Source organism: Lynx rufus, unplaced genomic scaffold (genome assembly GCF_022079265.1).
Source record: "Lynx rufus isolate CCGP_SWC_20201006 ecotype Redwood Valley unplaced genomic scaffold, mLynRuf1.p SCAF_3, whole genome shotgun sequence".
Lineage (NCBI taxonomy): Eukaryota > Metazoa > Chordata > Mammalia > Carnivora > Felidae > Lynx > Lynx rufus.
This window is the reverse complement of record NW_025814845.1, coordinates 152,758,964-152,782,677: the sequence shown is the minus strand read 5'-3', so window position 1 is coordinate 152,782,677 and position 23,714 is coordinate 152,758,964. Positions and strand designations below refer to the sequence as shown.

Sequence of the window (23,714 nt, the reverse complement as noted above, 5' to 3'; positions counted from 1 at the left end):
ATTAGTGTTTTCCCTCTAAGTGAAGCCACACTTAAGGTTGTGCTTATACTAGTAATGCTGACACTGATTGAAATATTTTTAGAAATCTTCTTTTGGAATTATCTGGATCATATCACCTAATTTCTCTGTAAAATGAGGGGACAAACCTTTACCATTTCAAGGTGGATTAAATTTTTGGCATAACCAGATGTCAGTTTGAACCAAGTTTTAAAAATAAGTTTAGAAAATGAAGTCAGCAATCAAGACTGACTTGGGATTTATGAATATATGAGTAGGGCCTCTGATGAAGGAGAAACAAATACTGTTTGTTTTTTTCAGCTATCTTTGACTTGTTCTTTCTTCTATCCAGTTTTTGACACTTTGTTTCCAGGGTGTGTGTGTGTGTGTGTGTGTGTGTGTGTCTGTCTGTCTCTCTCTCTCTCTCTCTCTCTCTCTCTGTCTGTCTCTCTCACATACACACACACATATATGTTATGTTTTATCATTAAGTTTGATCCTCAACTGTTGGTTTTATTGCGTGACTTTTGGAAGTTCTCTAATCCTTTAGAACCTCAGATTTTTCATCTATAAAATAGAGATCACAGTATTTATTCTTAATAGATACCTATTCATAACAGATAACTCATACTCTCTTAGAGATACCCTCTTAGGACATTGATCTCCATAATAAAATAAAAACATTATTAAGAAGGATCAAAGGAGAGTGTATGTAAAATACCTGGCACAGTGTGGGTACTCAACAGATATTTGCCTTCCTTTAGCCCTTTTACCTCACTGCTAAAACAGTAACAGTAACAACAATCCTTTTGTAATCTGAAAACTTAGAATATATGCACTCTTTTAAAAAAATTTTTATTCATTTTCATTTTTTTTAATTTTATTCATTTTTATTTTGAGAGAGAGAGAGAGAGACCGAGCATGAGCAAGGGATGGGGGAGACAGAGGGGGACACACAGAATCCAAATCAGGCTCCAGGCTCTGAGCTATCAGCACAGAGCCCCACATGAACCCATGGCTCGAGCCCCACAGCTCGAACCCATGAACTGCGAGATCATGACCTAAGTTGAAGTCGGACGCTTAACTGACTGAGCCACACAGGCGCCCCTAGAATATATGCACTTTGTTAATGTATGATCCAATCTTTATATGTTAGAGTTTTGTTTTTTTCATGAAATTGTTTATCTAATTTTAATTTAAATGCCTGATTCTCATAGTTGCTTGTTTACATAAACTGACACTGATCTTTGCAACTATTTCACTGGCTCTTCTTATCAGTTTAATTACTGCTTTGTTTATCATCATAAATAAATGTTTTTAACCTTTCCATAGCAGTTAAAAACTTTTGCTCTTGACAGTAATTCATCTCCTTAGTTTTTTTTTCCTTAAGGCTTTAATATATCCGGTAGTTAATTTTATGTTCACTTAATTTTTCATATGTTTTGTTTAATTATGACCAATCATGTTTAATCTAGCACTGAACAACTGCTTTACCATAAAACCAACTTGTAGCCTGAAAACAACTGTTGGAACTTACAAGTTCAAAAAATAGCTGTGTTCAATGAGGCCTCTGATACATCCATAAACCATGCAAGAACAAATTTCTCTACTTTATTATAAAATCTTTTATAATATTTCAGTGTGATTGAGAATCAAATTTCCTTTTTTTTAAGTTTATTTATTTATTTATTTATTTTGAGAGAGAGAGAGAGAGAGAGAGAGAGAGAGAATATCCCAAGCAGGCTCTGTGCTCCTCTGCCTCACAGACTGTGAGATCATAACCTGAGCTGACATCAAGAGTTGGACACTTAACTGACTGAGCCACCCAGGCACTCCTAGAATTATAAACTTCTTTAATTGAAAGGAACCTTTTAGAAATGATAAAATTGTATAGCTTCATTTCATAGATGACAAAAATGAAGGAAAGGGAATAATGACTTGCTTAAGATCGTGTATTTATTGAACTAAAATCCTGATTTCCTTATTTTGATGCAGGCCTCTTTCCATCATACCACTTTAGAGTACAGATTGATAGGGATTTTTGTTGTATTCTTTCCTCTGTCAACGATGTTACCTTATATCTCTGCTAAAGACATTATTTGAAGAGCAATTAATTTCAAGAATAATGTCAGTATGTCACAAAAGTGTTGTTTATTGGTCTATGGGAATGTTAGTCTGTATCTTAAACTTAGTATTTTGTTTTCTAGGATAGTGAATGAGAGCCGACAGGTACTACAGGAACCTGATTTTGCTCAGTCTCTCCTGAGGGATCCAAATACTCCTATTATAAGAAAATCAAGGGGAACTTCCACTCAAGGAACATCCACACATGCTTCTTCAACCCAGCTTGCTATGGTGGATGATCAGAGAAGCAAAGCAGGGAGTGTCCACAGCAAAGTAAGCAGCTACCACGGCAGTCTCCACAGATCCCGTGATGGCAGGTGAGTTTTTTTGGAAGATTAGTTTATTTCATAAGTTGAATTAGTCACACATCTTAAGAATGAAGAGTAGCCAAATCTGAAATAGAAGTTGGACATCATTTGTATTTTTTAAAAAAAATTTTAATTGAAGTATAATTAACATAGAGTGTTATATTACTTTCAGGTATACAATATAATGATTCAACAGTTCTATACATTATTCAGTGCTCATCATAAAAACTATAGTCTTAATCCCATTTATCTGTTTCACCCATCTTAAAGAATTTAAGAATCTTTTTTTGTCTCTTTTTTTCTTTGTTCATTTATTTTGCTTCTTAAATTCCAAATGTAATGTGAGTGAAATCATATGGTATTTGTCTTTTTCTGTCTGACTTATTTTACTTAGCATTATACCCTCTAGGTTTATCCATGTTGTCACCGATGGCAAGATCTTTTTTATGGCTGAGAGTAATGCTACCCCCTTTTATTTTTTAAAGTTTATTTATTTATTTTGAGAGAGAGAGAGGAAAGTTGAGCGGGAGAAGAGAGAGAGAGAGAGAGAGAGAGAGAGAGAAAATGAATCCCAAGTAGGCTCTACACTCTGCATGGAGACTGACATGGGGCTTGATCCCACAAATGAGATCATGACCTGAGCCAATATCAAGAGTTGGATGCTTAACCAACTGAGCCACCCAGGTGCCCGTATTCCCTTTTTTATATATACCACATCTTCTTTTTTTTTTTTTTTTTTTTAAGTTTATTCATTTTTGAGAGAGAGAGAGAGAGAGAGAGACGGAGCATGAGCAGGGAAGGGACAGAGAGAAAGAGAGGGAGACAACAGAATCCGAAGCATGCTCCAGGCTTGGAGCTGTCAGCACAGAGTCCAACTTGGGCATTGAACCCATGAACCATGAGATCATGACCTGAGCCAAAGTCAGACACTTAACCGACTGAGCCACCCAGGCGCCCCTATATACCACATCTTATTTATCCATTCATATATGGGTGGACATTTGGGTTGCTTCCATATCTTAACTATTGTAAATAACGCTGCAGTAAACATAAGGGTGCATGTATCTTTTCAAACTCGTGTTTTCATTTTCTTTTGGTAAATACCCACTAGTGGGATTACTGGATCATACAGTAATTCTATTTTACATTTTGTGGGGAACCTCCATACCGTTTTCCACAGTAGCTGCACCAGTTTGCATTCCCACCAATAATGCACTAAGGTTCCTTTTTCTCTACATCTGCACCAACATTTGTTATTTTGTGCCTTTTTTATTTTAGTCATTCTGACAGGCATGTAGTGATATCTCATGGTTTTGATTTGTATTTCCCTGATGATTAGTGATGTTGAGCATCTTTTCATGTGTCTGGTGGCCATCTATGTATCTTCTTTGGGAAAATGTCTAATCAGGTCCTCTGTTCATTTTTTAATTGGATTATTCGTTTTTCTGGTATTGACTTGTGTAAGTTCTTGATATATTTTAGATACTAACTCCTTATTGGATATATCATTTGCAAATATCTTCTCCCACTCAGTAGGTTGCCTTGTTGCTTATTGACAGTTTCCTTCACTGTGCAAAAGCTTTTTATTTTGGTGTAGTCCCAATAGTTTAATTTTGCTTTTGTTTCCCTTGCCTGAGGAGACAGATCTAGAAAAATGTTTCTCTGGCCTATGTTCAAAACATCCAAATTGGTACTGAAGAATAAAACTTAACACTATGTGCAGATGACATGATGGTATATAGAGAAAACCCTAAAGACTCCACCAGAAAACTGTAAGAACTGATAAATGAATTCAGTAAAGTCACAGGATAGAAAATTAATATACAGAAATCTATTGCATTTCTTTACATTAATAATGAAGTAGCAGAAAGAGAAATTTAAAAAAATCGCATTTACAACTGCACCAAAAATAATTAAATACCTAAGAATAAATCAAAGAGGCAAAAGACCTATATTCTGAAAACTATATAACATTGATGAAATAAATTAAAGAGGACATAACAAATGGAAAAATATTCCATGATTAAGTTTTGGAAGAACCAATATTATTAAAATGTCCATACTACCCAAAACAATCTACAGATTTAATGCAATCTTTGTTAAAATACCAACAGCAGTTTTCACAGAACTAGATCAAATAATCCTAAAATTTGAGTGGAATCACAAAAGTTCTGAATAACCAAAGCAGTCTTGAGAAGGAAGAACAAAGTTGTAGGTAGCATAATCCCAGATTTCACAATATACTATAAAGCTGTAGTAATCAAAACAAGATGGTACTAGGACAAAAATAGACACATCGATAGTCCAAAAATAAACCCACACATATGTGGTCAATTGATCTATGACAAAGGAGGCAAGAATATACAATGGAGAACAGACAGTCTCTTCAACAAATGGTGTTGGGAAAACTGGACTTTTTGTAATAGGCAAAAGAATGAAACTGGACCACTTTCTTACACCATACACAAAAATAAATTCAAAATGGGTGAAAGACCTAATGTGAGACCTGAAACCATAAAATTCCTAGAAGTTGGACATTATTAAGCTTTTAAACTTTGCTAGGTACGGTTGCCCTGGATTATGTCCATCAGACTTAAAGCCGCTCAGAGGAGTTTAGAATTTAGACCTGATGCAGTAAGCAAATAATGGAGGCATTGAAGGGTTTTGAGCAGGGAGAAGGTCAGGGTGAAAGTGGATATTTTAGTAAGATATATTTAGCAAGCAATTACAGAATGCATATACTATGTTAAACACTATGCTAGACTCTGGGAATAAGATGATTTAGGTATAATCTTTGTTCTTAATAAGCTCAAGAAAGATAGTGTAGTCAGTATTAGTGCTGTAGTTAAAAACATGAGGTCTGGAATGAAAATCCTCGGTTTCCTCATTTGTACAATGGAAATAGAACTATCTGCCCCTTTAGGAATGTTGTAAAGAGTAAATGAGATAATATGGGTAATTGCTTGGAACAGTGCTTATCTCAGTAGATACCTGATATCAACTTCTGTTACTGTAAATGAACAAGTAAAGTAAAATATAAGTATGATGGCAGAGTACAGAACTTGGCAAACTTTTTCTATAAAAAGCCACTTAGTACATATTTTAGGCTTTGTGGGTTGAGCACACGGTCTCTGTTGCAACTATTCATTTCTGTTGTAGCATGAAAGTAGCCATAGAAAATGTGTACAGTCAAATGGAAACAGCTTTTCCTTTTATTTATTTGTTTTTCAATTAAGCTTTATTTATAGAAATAGGAAGAGCCAGAGTTGGCCACTGAGCCAGTTTGCCAACCCATTTTGTAGGAGCAGTAGTGGCATGGAGGAGGGAGTGAATCTGGTCGGGGAAAGGGTCAGATAGCTTCACAGAGAATCTTTGAGAGAAGGCTGGATGTGTTTTTTCAAATTAGATGATGGAGACACCAGAATTAGAAACTTCTTAGGACCTGGGGCCTGGGTGGCTCAGTTGGTTAAGCTCCGACTTGGACTCAGATCATGATCTCATGGTTTGTGAGTTCGAGCCCTGCATTGGGCTCTCCGCTCTCAGCGCATAACTGGCTTTGGATCTTCTGCTCCCTCTCTCTGTGCCCCTGCCCCACTCATGCACGTGTACTCTCTCTCTCTCTCTCTCTCAAAAATACATAAACATTTAAAACAACACAAATTTAAAAAAAAAGAAACTTCTTAGGAGCTTTTCAATAATTCGGTTGGGAGTTGATGAAGGCTTATATTAGGAGAGTAGTTGCAGTGGGAAGAGAGGAAGAGCTGATTTGAAAAATATGTAGAAAGAAGAAATGATAGTAGTTGATTACACATTAATAACAGCTGGATAGAAGAAATGTGCCAAAAGATCTTTTGTTTATTTGGTTTTGTTTTTTGTGTTTTTAAGATTTCTAGTTTAGGAAACTGAAAGAATGAAAATTCTAATGCCTGAAATGGAAAGCAGGCTATGCTCACTTTAAGACAGTTTAAGCCCCTGGGTGGCTCAGTTGGTTAATCATCTGACTCTTGATTTCAGTTCAGATGGTTCATTTTGTGGTTCGTGATTCAAGCCCTGCATTGAGCTCTGTGCTGACAGCTCGGAGCCTGCTTGAAATTATCTTTCTCTGCCCCTCCCCTGCTTGTGTTCTAAATAAATAAACAAACTTTTAAAACTTTTTTAAATTCAAAAAAAAATTTTTTTTAATAAATAAATAAAATACCTGTTTCTACAACTGTGTTATATCCTTCAATCTCATTCCAGCCTTTCTCCAAGTCTTCTCTGTCCTCTGAGCATAGGTCACGATTCTTATATGTACTCTTTTTAAACCTCTGGTTTTTTCTTTCAACTTGCTTTCTTTTGCCTTTTAACTTGGTCCGCTACTCTGTGTTTAAAAAAAAAATAGCAGTGTCTTTGTGATATTTTTTCTATCTTTTATCCATTGCTTTTTTCTTTTCGTGCCAAATTTTTTAAATGAATATTTTGAATATTTCATTTCTTATATATCCAGTCTTTTTTTTTCTTCTTACCCACTTAAACTGTACTTTCTAACATCACCAATGACCTGTTTTAACCACATTCAAAGATCCTTTCACTTTTTTGCTTTTTTCCTTGCGTTCAACACTCGTATGAGAGAAGTGCTCTTCTAAGTGTTAAGGACATACAGATGGAAGACAGAAGAGTAAACAATCGGTTATAATACACTTTAATGGGTATAATAAAATCATATACAAAATGCTTTGAAATCCCAGAGAAGAAAAACATTTAACTTATTATAGAAAGTCAGAGAAAACCCCACAAACAAGATAGCATTTCTACTTGGAATAGGATGCAGAGGAGGCAGCTGAAATTAAAGACAGGAAAATAGCATATGTGGAGGCAAGGAGGTCAAGCAGGCAGTTAGGTACCAGAGTACGGCTAGAGCATAGTTTGTACACTTGGGCAGATGAAACATGCTGAGAAATTTGGATTTTTTTCCTGACAGCAATAAGAAACTATTCTTTAATAGTTGGATTTGGAGCCTGGGGATAATAAAATCAGATTTGTGTTTAAGAAAGATTACTTTGGCAACAGCATAGGAGAAGAGGAGATTGTAAGTAATCACAGTTGAGAAGTTTCTGCAGTAATTTATGGGTCCTATCTTAAGATACTCATCAGGAGGGAGGGGATCTGAGAGTCTTTTAGAATATGTTTTGTCAACATTACCCTCTATGAACTATCAGTATTATTTGACATTGGACATTATTAGCCTCATCCTTTTCAATAAGGAATGAACAATTATTTATAACACACCTCCTATGCATGTGGCATTCTGTGTGTAAAGGGATATATAGAAGAAAGCTAATTTCTGCATTCTAGGAGCATAATCTTATAAGAAAGAGAAGACATATACCTAGGAGCCAATTACATAACAGTGCAAGCCAACATATAATTAAAACAGTGATTGTTAGAGACAATTGACATTATAGAACATTAGAGGAAATATGGAAGGTGAATGAATGGTAATAATAAATAAGTTGATACTGAGTAGAGAATTTCTGAAGGCAAATAAATATAGGGTATTCAGTCTCTCTAATCTGAATGGAACTGGAACTTAGGTAAGGACATTTATAATCATTAAGGTAGTTGACATTTTAACAATATTTGTTTTTCTAATCCATGAGAATAGAATGTTTTTCCATCTCTTTGTGTCGTCTTTGATTTCTTTCATAAGCTTCCTATAGTTTTCAGTGTACAGATCTTTTACCTCTGGTTAGCTTTATTCCTAGGTATCTTAGGGTTTTTGGTGCAATTGTAAATGGGATTGATTCCTTGATTTTTCTTTCTGTTGCTTAATTATCGGTGTATAGAAATGCAACTGATTTCTGTACATTGATTTTCTATCCTCTGACTTCGCTGAATTCACATATCAGTTCTAGCAGTGTTTTGGTGGAGTCTTGGATTTTCAGAGTGTCATGTTATATGTGAATAGGGAAAATTTGACTTCTTCTATGCCAATTTGTATGCTTTTTACTTCTTTTTGTCAAAAAATTAAAAATAGAAGTACCCGACCCAGCAATTGTACTACCAGATATTTATCCAAAGGATACAAAATTGCTAATTTGGGGCACCTGGGTGGCTCAGTCGGTTAAGCATCTGACTCTTGGTTTTGGCTCAGGTCACTCACAGTTTCATGAGTTTGAGCCCCACATCAGGCTCTGTGCTCACAGTGCAGAGCCTGCATGGAATTCTCTCTCTCCTCTCTCTGCCCCTCCCTCACTGGCACTGTCTCTGTCTCTCTCAAAATTAATAGGTAAACTTTTAAAAAATGTTTAAAAATAAAAACCAATTTGAAGTGCTGATTGGAAGGGACACATGCATACCAATGTTTATAGCAGCACTATCAACAATAGCCAAATTATGGAAAGAGCCCAAATGTCTATCAACTAATGAATGGATAAAGATGTAGTATGTATATACACTGGAATATTACGTGGCCATCAAAAAGAATGAAATCTTGCCATTTGCAACATTGTGAATGGAACCAGAATATATTATGCTAAGTGAAATAAGTCAGAGAAAGACAAATAGCATATGATTTCACTCATATGTGGAATTTAAGAAAGAAAACAGATGAACATAGGGGAAGGGAAGCAAAAATAAGATAAAAACAGAGAGGGAGGCAAGCCATAAGAGACTCAACCACAGAGAACAAACTGAAGATTGCTGGAGGGGAGGTGAGTGGGGGAATGGATGGGCTAGATAGGTGATGGGCATTAAGGAAGACACTTGTTGGGATGAGCACTGGGTGTTATATTTAAATGATGAATCACTGGGTTCTACTCCTGAAGCCAATACTACACTGTATGTTAACTAACTTGAATTTAAATTAAAAAGAAAAAAAAGGTAGTTGATAATTAAAATTGTGAGATAGAATTACTTGAAACATAATAAAAAAAAAAGAACAGACCAAGAACAAGACCTTAATAAATACTCACAGTAATAATAATACAAGAAGAATAGCCAAGATGTGAATCAAAGAAAGAGCTTATTGGCATATGAAAGAATCTATAAAAGTATACTGTCATGAGAACCAGAGGATAGATTATGACTTCCTGTAATGGCCTTTCCTACCTCTGTGCTTAATCAAAATCATACCCATCCTTTAAGGCCTGCTTAATTCCCATGTCCATGGCAGTTAATTGCTTTTTAATCATTTTTATGGTATGACCTATTTTCCATACAGCAGTCTTTCCTCAGCTAAATGTGTAACTTCTAGAGAATGAGAACTAGATGACAGACATTTCTGTATTTCCCCACAGTACCTAGCACAGTTCTAGGCATATATCTCTATCTTCTATATCTATCTTCCTGTATCTGTCTGTCTATCTATATCTATCGAGATAAATCTGTTGAATAGATGACTTTAGAAATAATGTAGGCGGGGCACCTGGGTGGCTTAGTTAAGCATCCGACTTCAGCTCAGGTCATAATCTCACTGTTTGTGAGTTTGAGCCCCATGACTAGCTCTGTGCTGACAGCTCAGAGCTTGGAGCCTGCTTCGGATTCTGTGTCTCCCTCTCTCTCTGCCCCTCCCCTGCTCTGTGTCTCTCTTTCTCAAAAATAAATAAACACTTAAATTGTTTTTAAAAAAACAAAGAAAGAAAGAAAGAAAGAAAGAAAGAAAGAAAGAAAGAAAGAAAAGAGAAAAGGAAAGAAAGAAAGAAAAGAAAGAAAGAATGTGGGCATTTAGGGGCACCTGGCTGGCTTCGTCAGTGGAGCATGCTGAGCTCAGTATCATGAGTTTGAGCCCCGCGGTAAAGATTACTTTGAATGTGTGAATGAGTGAATGAATGAATGAATGAATGAATGAATGAGGGAGGGAGGGAGGGAAAGGAAGGGAAGCGAAGGGTCACATTTCCCAGGAATTTAGGGCCCAAAACTAAAACAACAGTCTACTAAGGGTGTTGTGTGTGGTACACGAATATTCATACTGCAAGGCCCTCTGCCATAGCCAGAACTTAATAGCAGATCTGGGGGAGCCTTTGTGGCTCAGTCGGTTAAGTGTCTGCCTTCAGCTCAGGTCATGATCTCACAGTTCGTGGGTTCGAGCCCCACGTCAGGCCCTCTGCTGTCCACCCAGAGCCTACTTCAGATCCTCTGTCCCCCTCACTCTCTGCCTTTCCCCCACTTGTGCTCTCTTTCTCTCTCTCAAAAATAAATAAGTAAAAACTTTAAAATAGCAGATCTGAAAGATTCCAAGGCCATCTTGAACCTAAAAGTCTAAATAGGGGTTTTCATAATTACAAAAATCATCTCATAGAGATTTCTTTCTTAACTGTCAGTTTTTAAGTTTACATGTTAACACTATCTTTTGGCCATCACTTTCTCATCATCTCATGGTATCTTGACTATGAGATCACACACACACACACCTACCTGCTTCTCCATATTCACTCTAGTGTAGACTCCTTGATGGATACTTATTGATCTCAGTGCTCCACGAAATAAAATAGCCTGAAGTAAATACACCTACACATGTATGTCAGCTTCAAAGAATAAGTAATTGTTATTATGTGTATTATAAGTATTGTTGGATTAGAGGATGGGTAGAAAAGGAAGTGGAAGAGTAAGTAGGTTGAGGTTTGGAAATGAATGATGTGGTGATAAGTAGGTGACATGAGAGGGTGACAAGGGAAAGCTAGAGAATGAATAATGAGATACTGGTTAAACCCAAATGAATTCAATTATTTATATAAATGGTAGCAACTAGTTTAGAGAACCAAAAAGAATAAATCATCTTTAAGTTTCTCTCATTTTGACTTTGGAAATATACCTTATTATCTTTTCAGCAAATTAACCAAATTAATTATTTTGCCTAAGTTTATATTAAAATTAATGTACATTTTTATATTGTGTGTTAGAGTAGATGGTTACAGTTTTTTAAATGACTGGCAAAAGATAAATAAACTTGGTAATTCCTATATATACAATTGAGATGAAACACTATAATTAAATTTATTTTTCTGTGTAGTTGATTCCTAATTATCCATGGGCAGGTTGTTCATATTCTAGAATTTCATGGATAGCCTTATATTTCACTTAAATAGACAAAAGAACTCAGTATGGTAACTTTTTCTATGAAAAATGTATTCTTTGAGTCTTATTTGGTAAACTCAAAGATTTAGTTTTATTTTAGAAAATACTCAATTCATATTTTTAAATAATGGTTGGTTTTCATTTTTTAACTACTTTGATATCATTTATTAAGCACTGCATCATACTTTGCTTTTTTTGTTTGCCAATTCATTTGAAATAGATGCTTATGAAATCATTTGAGAGGTGAAAGATCTCCAGTTAGCTGGCAAATTATATTTGGAAATAATCTTTCACTTGATTTAGGACAATAATCATGATGTCAAATAATAATTATTAACTAGAATAACAAGCTCATTCTGAAATATTTTCATTTGTAAACAATGTAATTATTTTACCCAAACATGCAAATCAAAGTTAAAACTGTTTGCCCTGAATGTGAAATATCTTTTAATAGATAAGAATTAAATGCTTTTTTACCTGTTAGCATAAGAAGCTTTTTAAATATTTAAAATTCATCTTTTCATTCCTTTTCTTTTTCTTTTTTTCTTTTTCTTCCTCTTTCTCTTTCTTTTTCTTTTTCCTTTTCTTTTGAGTGAGAGAGAGAGCAGGAGAGGGGCAGAGGGAGAAAGAGAGGATTTTAAGCCTGCTCCATACTGAGCACAGAGCCCAATACAGGGGCTGGATCCCATGACCCTGGGACCATGACCTGAGCTGAAATTAAGAGTGGGATGCTCAACCAACTAAGCCACTCAGTTGCCGCAATGCATCGTTTCATTTTCATATTTTCTTTTTTGCTTTATTCAAACTGGAAGCAAAAGACATGCTTTCTTTTTATCATTTTAAAAGGACTTCTGGAGTGCCTGGCTGGCTCAGTAGATGGAACATATGACTCTCCAGCTTGTGAGTTGGATATAGAGATTACTTAAAAATAAAATCTTTAAAAAATAAAAATAAATAAAAGGACTTCTCAATTGTTAAACTCTGTGATCTGATGAAAACTTTATTTGATAAGCACTTCTATAAAACTAAATCACCTCACTAGTGTATGAATCAGTCTTTAAAATCTTTAAATTTTATAAATGATTCTTACTGAATCATGAAATTTGTAATTATTATGAAGGAATGACAAAGGAATGATTTTTGACAGCCAGTAGATCTTCAGCTGCTCAGGATTCGTTCTTTTGCTGACTATTTTAAGATGGAATGTCCTGCTGAATCCTTTTTAATTTTAGAGGTATTGAAGTAAAATTTAGTATATATTAAAATTATAAATTATATGCAGTTACATTTTCTTTGAGCTTTGTTTTACTAAATTAAATACTTTAAGAGGTGTGTGTGTGTGTGTGTGTGTGTGTGTGTGTGTGTGTGTGTGTGTTTTCTTATCTTTGATGTTCCCACTGTTGCCTTTCAAGATAAGCACAGTGATGGAGAGAAGACTGCCTGCCTGCACTAACCAGTGTAGCTCAGTTAGCATACATTGTACTACTCAAAAGCTGGGTCTTGGGCTAGGTGTAAGGGAAGAATTTGCTTCGTCTGGAATATAGCTACAAATGTTCAGAGGATGTTACTAGAATATTTAAGTAAATGTAGCTTCTATGAAATAGATGTTCACAGCCTCAAGCCCTAATGAAAAGTAATTAAGACATTTACAGGTAGCTCTTCAGCCATTAGCTGGGCTATGTGGAAAGAAGCTGTCGGCACATAACCGTCATCATTGCTTACCAATTCATTCACCTTTTTATTTTTAGGTTACACTAATTTGTCCTCTAATTTCATATGCTCCCTCTTCCAACCCTAGTCTTTCAATAAAATTTGTTTTGTTGTACTACTGATTATAACCACCCTCATAGACTCCCTGGGACAAGGCCATGTTGCTTCTATCATTGTTCCTCCTCTCCCATTTGAATGAGCAAAGTATCCATGCTTAGCATAGCTCTGTAACAGCCAGCTCTGTTTAACCTTAATATCTGTCCCTGTGCAAGGAGTAAGACCTTCATTCTGAATTTAATGAGATGGGTTTTTCCCCTTTCAGGTTAGCCGTGTGAATGTCTACTTTTTGAAATTACTATAAATCATCAAAAATTGATGGTTACTTTTTCACTGGTTCGTTTCCTAATCATTTTGCTTAATGAGACGTTTTCATGAGATTTTTAGTTTTATTTTCTAGTGTGTTGTCTTACCTACTTCAAAATAAACTCTTCTGTGTTAGGTATACACCCTGCAGTTACAGAGGAATGGAAGAGAGGCTCCCTCATGGCAGCACATCACGACTGACCGATCACTCCAGACACAGTAGTTCTCATCGGCTCAATGAACAGTCACGGCATAGCAGCATCAGAGATCTCAGTAGTAATCCTATGACTCACATCACACATGGTACCAGCATGAATCGGGTTATTGAAGAAGATGGAACCAGTGCTTAAATTGTCCTAAGATGGAGAACTTGTGCTGTTTAAAAAGCAGATTTTATTCTTTGCCTTTGCATGACTGATTGCTGTAACTCAACCGTTACCATGCTTTCAGTCAGGTGCAGATTGTGTCCATTGGGAAAGTAAATTTTTGCTTTTTATATTGCATCAACCTTAGAACATCAAGGCATCAAAAATGCTAATAATTATGTCATCACATAAATAATTCTTATTTCTAGGTTATGAAGAGATTATTTGTCTGGTAAGCATTTTTATAAGCCTACTTATTTTATATTTAGAAAAATCCTAAATGTGTGGTGACTGCTTTGTAGCAAACTTTCATATGATATCAACTAGTTGTGAGATAACATTCTGGTAGTTGTATTAATAAAACAAAATTTCAGAATTAAGGAAATTTTCTATGCAAGGTTTATTTCTCAGATGAATAGTTGGACTTTGTAGTTTTATTTCCACTAAGTGAAAAAGAACTGTGTTTTTAAACTGTAGGAGAATTTGATAAATCAGCAAGGGTATTTTAGCTAATAAGATATAAGATCAACAGAAGAAACTGAATAGTCTATTGAAGGCTCTTTTAAAATTCTATCAAAATAATCTTCATCCAGAGACACACAGGATTAGGATTAGCAATGGAATAAAAACAGAGATGGATCTTTTTTCCCCTGTGATTGTGCTGTCTTTATTACTTTTGTAAATATTACTTTTACTGGCTGTGTTTTTATAACTTAACCATATGCATGGTGGAAAAAGTTTAATTTGTAGCCACCTTTTTCCATGTAGTAGTATTGATTCATAGAGAACTTCATGTTCAGATCTGTTCCGTGGAGGCATGTAATAAGATAAGCATCACACATTATAAGCTTTTTTTTGTGGGAACCACAATTACAAAATGGCAAAATGTTTTCTCTACATTCATTGTTGTATTTTTCTACAGTGAGATGTGATCTTGCCAAAGCCACCAGGCCCCTCCTAACAGTGAGTTGATTGTCTGCATTTGCATTGCCCAGGAGCCACTAGACTACAGCTTTCTGCCCCCAGATTCTTATTTTCAGATTCTGGATCATTCTTTCCTTACAGTTGAAATATATATAACTTAAGTCCAAAGTGGTGATTAATTTGAGGTATTTGGAAACCATTGTAACTAAATGAAGCATGATTAGTCTTGCTGTGAAGTATCTTTTAGTCTTACCAATATCAATTCAAAAATGTTTGACATTCTGTTGTGTAATGTTTAAATAATTTACAATAAAACCGTGAACTTTATTAGGCATGAAATTGACCAGAAGGGAAAGAAAAATTCTGGAAAATGGTGGATGTGTTTTATAGTAAAGTGTATTTAAACAAGTGGTCCTCAGCCCTAACTAGACAAGAATCACTTGGGGAACCTCTGATGCCCAACACCTTCCTCTCTTTCAGAGGAGAATTTGTAGGTTTTTTTTTTTTTTTAAGTTTTCTATGTTTTATTCTAATCTGCAGCCAGACTGCAGATTGTTTTGAACTAACTTGCCCCCTGATAGTGATCTGATGGCATCATATGATATCACATGAATATCTAGGCAGACTCAATATTGTGCTTTTATATATCATTACCTGATATGCAATTGTTCTCCATTTTATTTTCCATTATAAAATGTGGAATCTGGGGCCCCACTCCTAAAGTTTCTTATTCAGTAAGTCAAAGGTGGTAGGACTTTAAAACCTGAGTTCTAAAAATATCACACATAATTCTTAATGCAGGTAATGCAAGAATCATACTTTGAAAAATGTTCTAGACTCTAGAGAGGCCTGGCTTTGCCATATGCCAGTTTTTTACCTTTAACAAGTAAACTGCTCTGAGCCTCAGTTCCCTTGTTTATAAATGAAGATAGAGGAGAAGTACCTACCTCACAAAGTTGTCGAATAGGGATCAAATGAAAAATCATACAAAAGCTCTTTGAAAACTGTAAAGCATTATGAAATATAAAGGATTAAGATTAAGGATTTAAGAGATTTGAGGGCTACTATTGTACATTCCTTGACATATGTTTAATTTATGTGTACTTTTTTCTCTCTCCTTTAAAACAAAAATACCAAGAAATTAGGTGTTGAAAAAAAGGCTTCATCATGCAAAAAAAGTCAGTTTTCTGATAATAATTTGTATATCATATTTCTTTCAAAGTACATATATCTTATTGTTTATTATTGACTCTTTATAGGACATATTTGAACATTTAGCCCCAAAGTGTTTTTCTTTTTCCTCTGTCTTTATTGTGTTTCTCCTTGGAGCTGGAGTTCATACTCAAGATACGCAGAATTTGAAATTCCCTCATAACTGACAATTAGTAAACCGTTTCTCTGAAGGCCAGACTTAGAACAACTCATTTATACAATAAATCAATAATTCATAAGGCTTTTTTCTGAGAATCTCTCCTGAGAACAGCATGAGAAGACCAAAACAAACATTCAGAAACAAAAATAAGAAGTTAAAATAGAAGGTACCAGTTTGAGCTCAAAGATGTTGTCATCCATCGCCATCTGCATTATATTATCAATTGCCAAAATGTTAATTGATTTTCTTGTGCAAGTAGGCCAAGTGTAGACAGTTAAGTGCACATCCCTATGAAAATCTTAATTTTTGTGCTTCCTGATTTTTATATATTCATTTCTCTTGTTTGTTAAACTCCCTGTTGGCATATATGTAAATGCTATATTGATCTTTCATTTACTTTCAGTATCTTAATTTTGCTCCATGAAATTTACTTAATATCATCAGTCCATTGTTTTAAATAACAGTATTTAGTTTGGGTCAGGTTATTTATCAAACTGGTGCTTTAAATTAAGAAATATTTTTAAGAAACTGTTAAAGAACTATAGCAAACCAGCAATTTCAAAGTCTCAGTTCCCTTAAACCAACTTGAACAAGTCGAGACAGCTTTCTTACCATATGTTTAACTTTAATTTGTGTTTTGATTGGCATGTGATAATGTTTAGTATTTTATTTGTTCAGCTGACAACTGCGAAAATAATAGTTTCTCCAAGATGTTAATATATAATCAAGAGCTTTCAAAAAGTACTTTGATTTTAGCAATACTGTGTTTAATTTATTCAATAATTAAAGCAAAAGATCATACTAAGCTCAAAACAATAATTGGTTTGAAAGAACAATTGATTAATAACAACTAGCACAGGGCTAAGTACAGAGTAGGTTTTTCAATAAATATTTACGAATGAACAACTCATGTTATGCAACTCACATTTACCCTTAGTAGTGAGAATCTCACCTCAAAGGAATTTGAAGTATCTAAATTTAAACTGAATGAAATGAAGTCTCTGCTTTACCAGAATAACATGTGGCAAGTAATAAATACATAACTTACACAAGAAATATTTACATAAGCTTGTACCAAAACTTGATATTAATTTTAAAAGGTGACACCAATTCTTAGAAGTATTTAAGCTCTTGTTGCTTTATGTGAAATTAAATCTTTGTATACTAGTTGGGTAAACAAATATTCAAGTAAACCTTTATTAGTAGTGATTTTCTTTTTCTGCTGCTTCTTAGAGCAAATGTATGAAAATTCTAAAAATCTTTTTAAATTAGAAAAATTTCCTACATTTTAGCCTACCTCATTAGTTTCTTTGTGATAAGAGCTGGATATAACAAATTATACCTATCTTAGTTGAGGCTATATCCCTGTGATATAAAAGGAACTACTTAAAATGTTTTTAGAAAATGGTGGCCAGAGCTTAGAAAACAGTAACAGACCAAAATTTCATTATGATGATATTTGTACTGCTTTTGACATGCCAAAGGTATATTCCTGTATTATCACTTGGATGATTTTCATCATCTAGTGCAGTGAAAATCCCTTTAGGCTTGGAATTCAGAGACCCATAATTATGATGTGAACAGGACAGGTCATTTAGTCTCAATTTCTTCAGTGTAAAATGAGGATAAGTTAATTGTTGAGCCCCAAACCTACCTCACTGGACTTTGGTTGTAAGGAACAAATGAGATAACATGTATTATCATGCTCTCTAATCTATAAATTGCTCTGATATTGTTTTTGTTAGAATTTGGGGGTTGTAGAAAACAAGGATATGGTCTTCAGTAGTATTTAGCAACAACAACAAAATAGGCAATTAGACCAGTACAATCTTGATACAATTTGGTACAATCTTTAAATCAACAATCCAATTAACTTTTTGAAAATGAGGTTCTTTTTCAAGAGTAGGTATGTCCTGAAACTGTGCTAGCTCTTGAGTATATATATAGCCAGTGTGTGCTCTCAAATTGTATACAATTAAATTTGCAGGTCAATCTCCATTATATTATTCTTTTGATGGAATTATGTAAGTACATGAGCTTGACTTCACTGAAACTTGTAAGAAAAATACAAAGAAGAGTGTAGGCCCTTTAACTTTTCTTTGAGGACTTTCATGTGCCTATTTCTGATTAAGAACAAGTTTTAAAAAGGTAATAGCTGTAACTTGCTGATATTCATCATGGCAAAACTTGAAATTTTAAGTTATTTAAAATTATCTTAATTGTATGTTTGTATATATAATTTTTTTAAACCTACATAAAGTAAGGATTTCTCCATTCTTTTCCACACATCAACACACAAAAGAGCATTTTTATGGAACCTAGATTTACAAAGGAACTCATGCTTCTTTTAATTTCTTTTATACCTTTTTACAACTGACTAAAATAAGAAAAAGTGTTTATATTCATTTATTTCCTAGTAGCCACATTTATACATTATTCTTGTATCATTTCTATTTTATATGAAAAGAATTATGTTGACATCTCTTCATAATTTAACTAATTCTCTTTTTTTGTTCCAGTTGTATGGGTTTAGGGAAAGGAATAGGGAGACTAAGCATCCCGTACCCTTCATCTGACTGTAAACAGTCTCCTGGGACTTTTTTCTAATTTAATTTTAATCCTATACTTCTTTAATAGTCAAACTGAAATAGGATTATAATTTTCTCCCAGGATCCAAAATCTTCTAGGATAGAAAATACTAAGGTCTACCTAAAACCAGCCATTTCTTAGACGTTTCTATTGGATTCACAAAGATGTAATATACTAAGTTAATAAGCATATTTCCTATTCTGTGATCTCTAATTAGAAAGTAAAATTTTGTTGCCATAAAGATAAAAGAAAGTAAAGTTTCACTTATATTTTAGTCAAATCCCACAGCAGTACAACATTACATCCTATAAAAGAAAGTAGTTCCATCTATATAAATGCATTAAAGAATAGTTCCCTTCAGATTATTATTTTTTTAATAATTATTTATCTCAGGAAATCTATTATGTCCTTTCTTGGACATTTTCATTGGTATGCTAGCATTGCTGTTAATTTATTTTCATTTTATTGGCTACTGTTACCAGTTTTTCCTGATAAATAAGTTTTTTACCTTGTAATAATTCAGATTTTGAAGATTCGGTGTTCCATTATTTTGATGATTACCACTTACTAGTAATATTAGTATTTATAAGACAGTGATATTTTTAAACTTATTATTTTATATTTCGTGAAGTAGGGTGAACTACTTTATTGTTGTTGTAGCCCTGGTGTTTTTGTTATATGTCACCTTGTTTATATTGCTAACTTGCAAATATTTCTTTAATTGTCTTGTGCTTATTGACTTAAAAAGCTTTAGAGCTTCATAATTTTCTCTTTTCAGAATTGGCAGATTTCTTTCCCTAATGCTTAGTAAAAATACCTTATGTTATTTTTTAAATACCACAGAATTTTGAGTCAGGAGACCTGGTTTCTAGTATTGCCTCTGTTTTCAGTGAGCTTTGTAACTAGAATTTTACCTCTTGGGACCTCAGGTTTTATCATCTGTGAATAGATGTGAAGAAACAAGGGACTAGTTTAGGTAGTGTCTCAAATTCCACCTGCCTGTAATTTGGGTGTCGCTTGACCATTTTGTAATCATTATTCTGGCTTACTTTTATTCTTGTTATTCTTCCCATGAACTATATTTACTAGTTCAGCCAGTACTGTTAATGAAATCTATGCTTAAATTGCTAGGATTCAGTTATGTTATTAACTTTGTTTTCCACTTATAATTTTGAGTAATTTTAAGGAGGAAATTATATTACAGATAATAAAAATAAAAGAAAGGTTACAAATAATTGACACGACCTTTTTTTTTTTCCATAGGAAAAGTCTCCTAAAGCACTAACATAAGCACCTTAAAACTGATATATAGGAGAAAAATGACAAAATTCTGTGGTCTTTGTTCTCTTAAATATGAATATAGCTATTTAGCCTTAACTTTAAACAAAATGTATTCATGATAAAATTAGTGAGCAAAGCGGTGATAGCACTGGCCCATATAGCTAATTAAAAAGCCCTTGGCTTTTACCAACATTAATATAATTATCAAATGTAAAAGGAATTTCGAGAAGTGGATTGAAATTTTTCTGTTTAACAATTATTCTTAAATGTTCTTAGATTCATTGAATAAGTGTAATTGCCAGATTGCCATGAGCATTGTCCTACTTTAAAATGTTAGAGATAAATGTTTTTTTTTTCTGGCTATGCAGAAGATGTTTTCATAAAGCCTCCTTAACTGTCTAATAAAATAGAGATTGCATTAGTTCCATGTCTCAGCAGAGTTCTCTTACAGATTTAATTGTGCTCTCTGAGAACAAGGGAAGAGCAAAGGAAGTTACTTGTTACTTTTAGAGATCACTGCCTCTCTCTGATTGTCTGCATTAGCTCATATCAATCTGTTGAACACATTGGTCTATAGATTTATAATCCAGGTATTGGGTTTGGTGTTGGCTAGGTAGAGAAGAATAATGGAAGGTTGATGTTGGAAGATGGTGTGATGTCTTTGGCTATACTTGATTCCTTGTCTTTGGTCAGTCCAATGGATCAACTTTCCTGGCTTTCAGAAATTAAATGAGATGACTAGCTTCTCTCATTCAGACACAGCTATATTACAGTGTTATTTTGATTGCCTGTAAAGAAAAACAACAACAACAGCAACAAACACCAGACCTTTATTTTCAGTTCTCTGGCTCTGCATGTTTTGTTATTACACTTGTTAAACTTGAATCTGAGGTCCAAACATTTCATTGAAGATTTTCTGGGTTTTGATAATAGGATATTCTAGAAGATAAAGCAGATAATCCTAGTGTGATTTAATTTATATTTATCCATCCACCATTTTTCTACCTACTTCTCCCCTCCCCAGTTTTGAAAAGGACGTTTAGAGTTGTCTTCCTTCACTCCCTTAGTTAGCCCCTGCCTCACATAGTTTTTCCCTAACTACTCTTGTCAGCAGAAACATTTAATAGGAAATGATTCTATATTTCTGGAACAAGATCAACAAAAAAGTTCTTTGCATTGAACTGAGGTGAATATGTACTTGAAAATACTGTATTTTTTTAATATGTGAACTTAAAATTATTTTTTAATTATAAAAAGGGGTCTCTGATTTGAAAATATTAGTCTGGAAGTTCTTTTGTCATTAGGTGCTATTTCTACCTTATCAGAGTAAATCTGAATTCTTTATCATTCATCTTTTTAAAAAACTAACTTCTCTAGAATTACTCCATTTCACATGTCTTTAACACCAACTTCAAACAACTTTTCTGCTTCTGTTTTCAAATGCCAAATTTTATTTTTGAGTTTTATTTCTTCATTGAAGTTTCAAAGTATTGCATATGTGAAGGAGTGACTGCAGTTTAGACATTTACTTTGGTATGATAAAGATAATACCACTACCACTGCTTTCTCCGAAACCCAGAAAGAAGAGTTCATTTGACACTCAAAAGCTATTAAATTGTCTTATTTTTTTTATTTGGAAGAGCTATGGAAGCTGTTTCTTCTAATTTAAAATTGTTCAAGAAAATACTGACTTTACTGTATTTTAATCTGATAGTGAATTTAGGGGATTGTTTATATAAATATATGTGTCTACAACTAATAATAGTTCTGAGTTATTTTGTTCTCTATAATATTGTGATACCTGAAGCTTAAATTTATTTAATGTGAACTTTTTTTTTTTTAATTTTTTTGGTAAGCCTTTATTTTGTCTTGTTTTGTTAGTGTTGTGTGTTAGGTTATTATGGTCCTCTCAGCAGAAAATCCTTTGTTAGATAGCCTGATTCTCAGAAAGAACAATTTAAAGAGATTTATACTATGTCATCATAGTTGGATAGTATTATCCTGAACTGTGTGAAATTGCTGGTTTTGTTCATCAAGAGTGATCAAATGTTTGCAATTTCATAATATATATTCAAGAAACAATCAAACAAAAGGTGTTTTAGGATAAATATATTAACTTTCCATTCTAATTCCTCTTATTAACCTATCAGAGACCTTACGAAGGAGATTCAAACTATAGATAACCATAGGTCCATCAAGAAAATTCTGCTTTGTTTTGTAGTTAAATTGCCTAGTTTTAAAGATATGTAGTCAAAATGATTTTAGTAATTGAAAGCAAATACCTTTTGGGAATATGTAAATTATATAAAAACTTTCATAACCTGGGATATTATCATATATCAAAGGACTAGTGTGTAAATATCATTAGAGGCAGAATAAGTCCCCCCCCCCTTCCATATCTACTATGGACTCAAATTTTGCTAGCTATAGAATTTTATCTTCTTGGTAGGCATTCTGAAATGATATTACTATGTTATAGAGTCAACAGATTTGCCTTAAAATGCCATTTAAAGATTTTCTTTATACCTGTGTTTCAACTTATAAGAATCAAAGTATATGGGTTTAAAAATGCATGTAAAAAATATGAATCTCCTACACAGGAAATCCAGAATTTTAGAAGAGCTATTATCTAAGAGGTTGTAAATTGGATTGTTCTAAACTCACACTACATCTCATATAAATAATATTATGAATAATAAGGGCAACACATTAGCCAACAAGAGCTGATCTGGTACACTTCATATTAATCTAGTGTCTCAGTTTTGACTATACTTTTATGGTGGGGAAAATTGACTTAGATCTCTCAGTAATCACTTGGTATACTTCTTTCTAGGAGATACCCTGAGCCCTGCCCAGGTACACACACTCTCCATCTGGCCTATTCCTCTAATGCTACATTCCTCAAGACCTTCCTACCTGCCTTCTATCCCCAGTCTTCCTTATCAATACTTCCGAAGTATAATCTATATTCAAGCATTAGGAAGAAGGAAATTTGCTTTAATTTGTATTCAAGTGTGTTAGTCACTGTAGCCCTTTTAACCTGCTTAAAGATAAATCTGCATTAAAGACAAACACATTGCTATTAGCACAAATTACTATCAATTGGAATATTGAGCTTTAAAACAAAAATGGAAATAGTGTTGGTTGGATTCTTTTGAGGCAAGAGATACCATTAAGTGACCTAACTTAAGCATCTCTTGCTCTTTCTCTGAATGCATGTGATGTCTGAAAGTGCCGTATATTTTCAGTGACTTTGAGGAGGGGAGCTAGTCATTTGTAATTCTGGGTCATTGAAGTCAGGGTCTTGCTGATCCTGTGTTTTTCAGTTCAAGAGCTGTGTCAGGAGCATCTTAGATGTCCGTCACCCACACTCTTAAGATTCTGTGTTCAAGCCTCAGTTTTCTCTACCTCCCAGCTAGTCCTGTCTATCTTCCAGCTCTGCTCATTGATACTATAGACAATAGCTTTCCTCATTTTACTTTTATTGACAGTGACACCACCTTCTCCTTTTTTCAAGAGATAAAAAGGTAGAAACGATATTCCTTTTTCATTATTTAAAAAACTATTATTTTTAAACAGCTGGCACTTAGCAATTTAGTTTTCACACCCTATTCTGAATTAAATTGA

General features: G+C 33.9%; 1 protein-coding gene across 1 annotated transcript in view; it reads left to right on the top strand.

Annotated features, from left to right (window-relative positions):
* The window catches only part of FZD3 (frizzled class receptor 3), an 84,069-nt gene extending 70,163 nt beyond the window's left edge, over positions 1-13,906 (top strand). Inside the window, exons 5-6 of the mRNA XM_047091746.1 lie at positions 2,205-2,438; positions 13,693-13,906. Of these exons, the coding sequence (XP_046947702.1) occupies positions 2,205-2,438; positions 13,693-13,906 (448 nt within the window). The remainder of the gene's footprint in view (positions 1-2,204; positions 2,439-13,692) is intronic.
* The last annotated feature ends 9,808 nt before the right edge of the window (positions 13,907-23,714 follow it).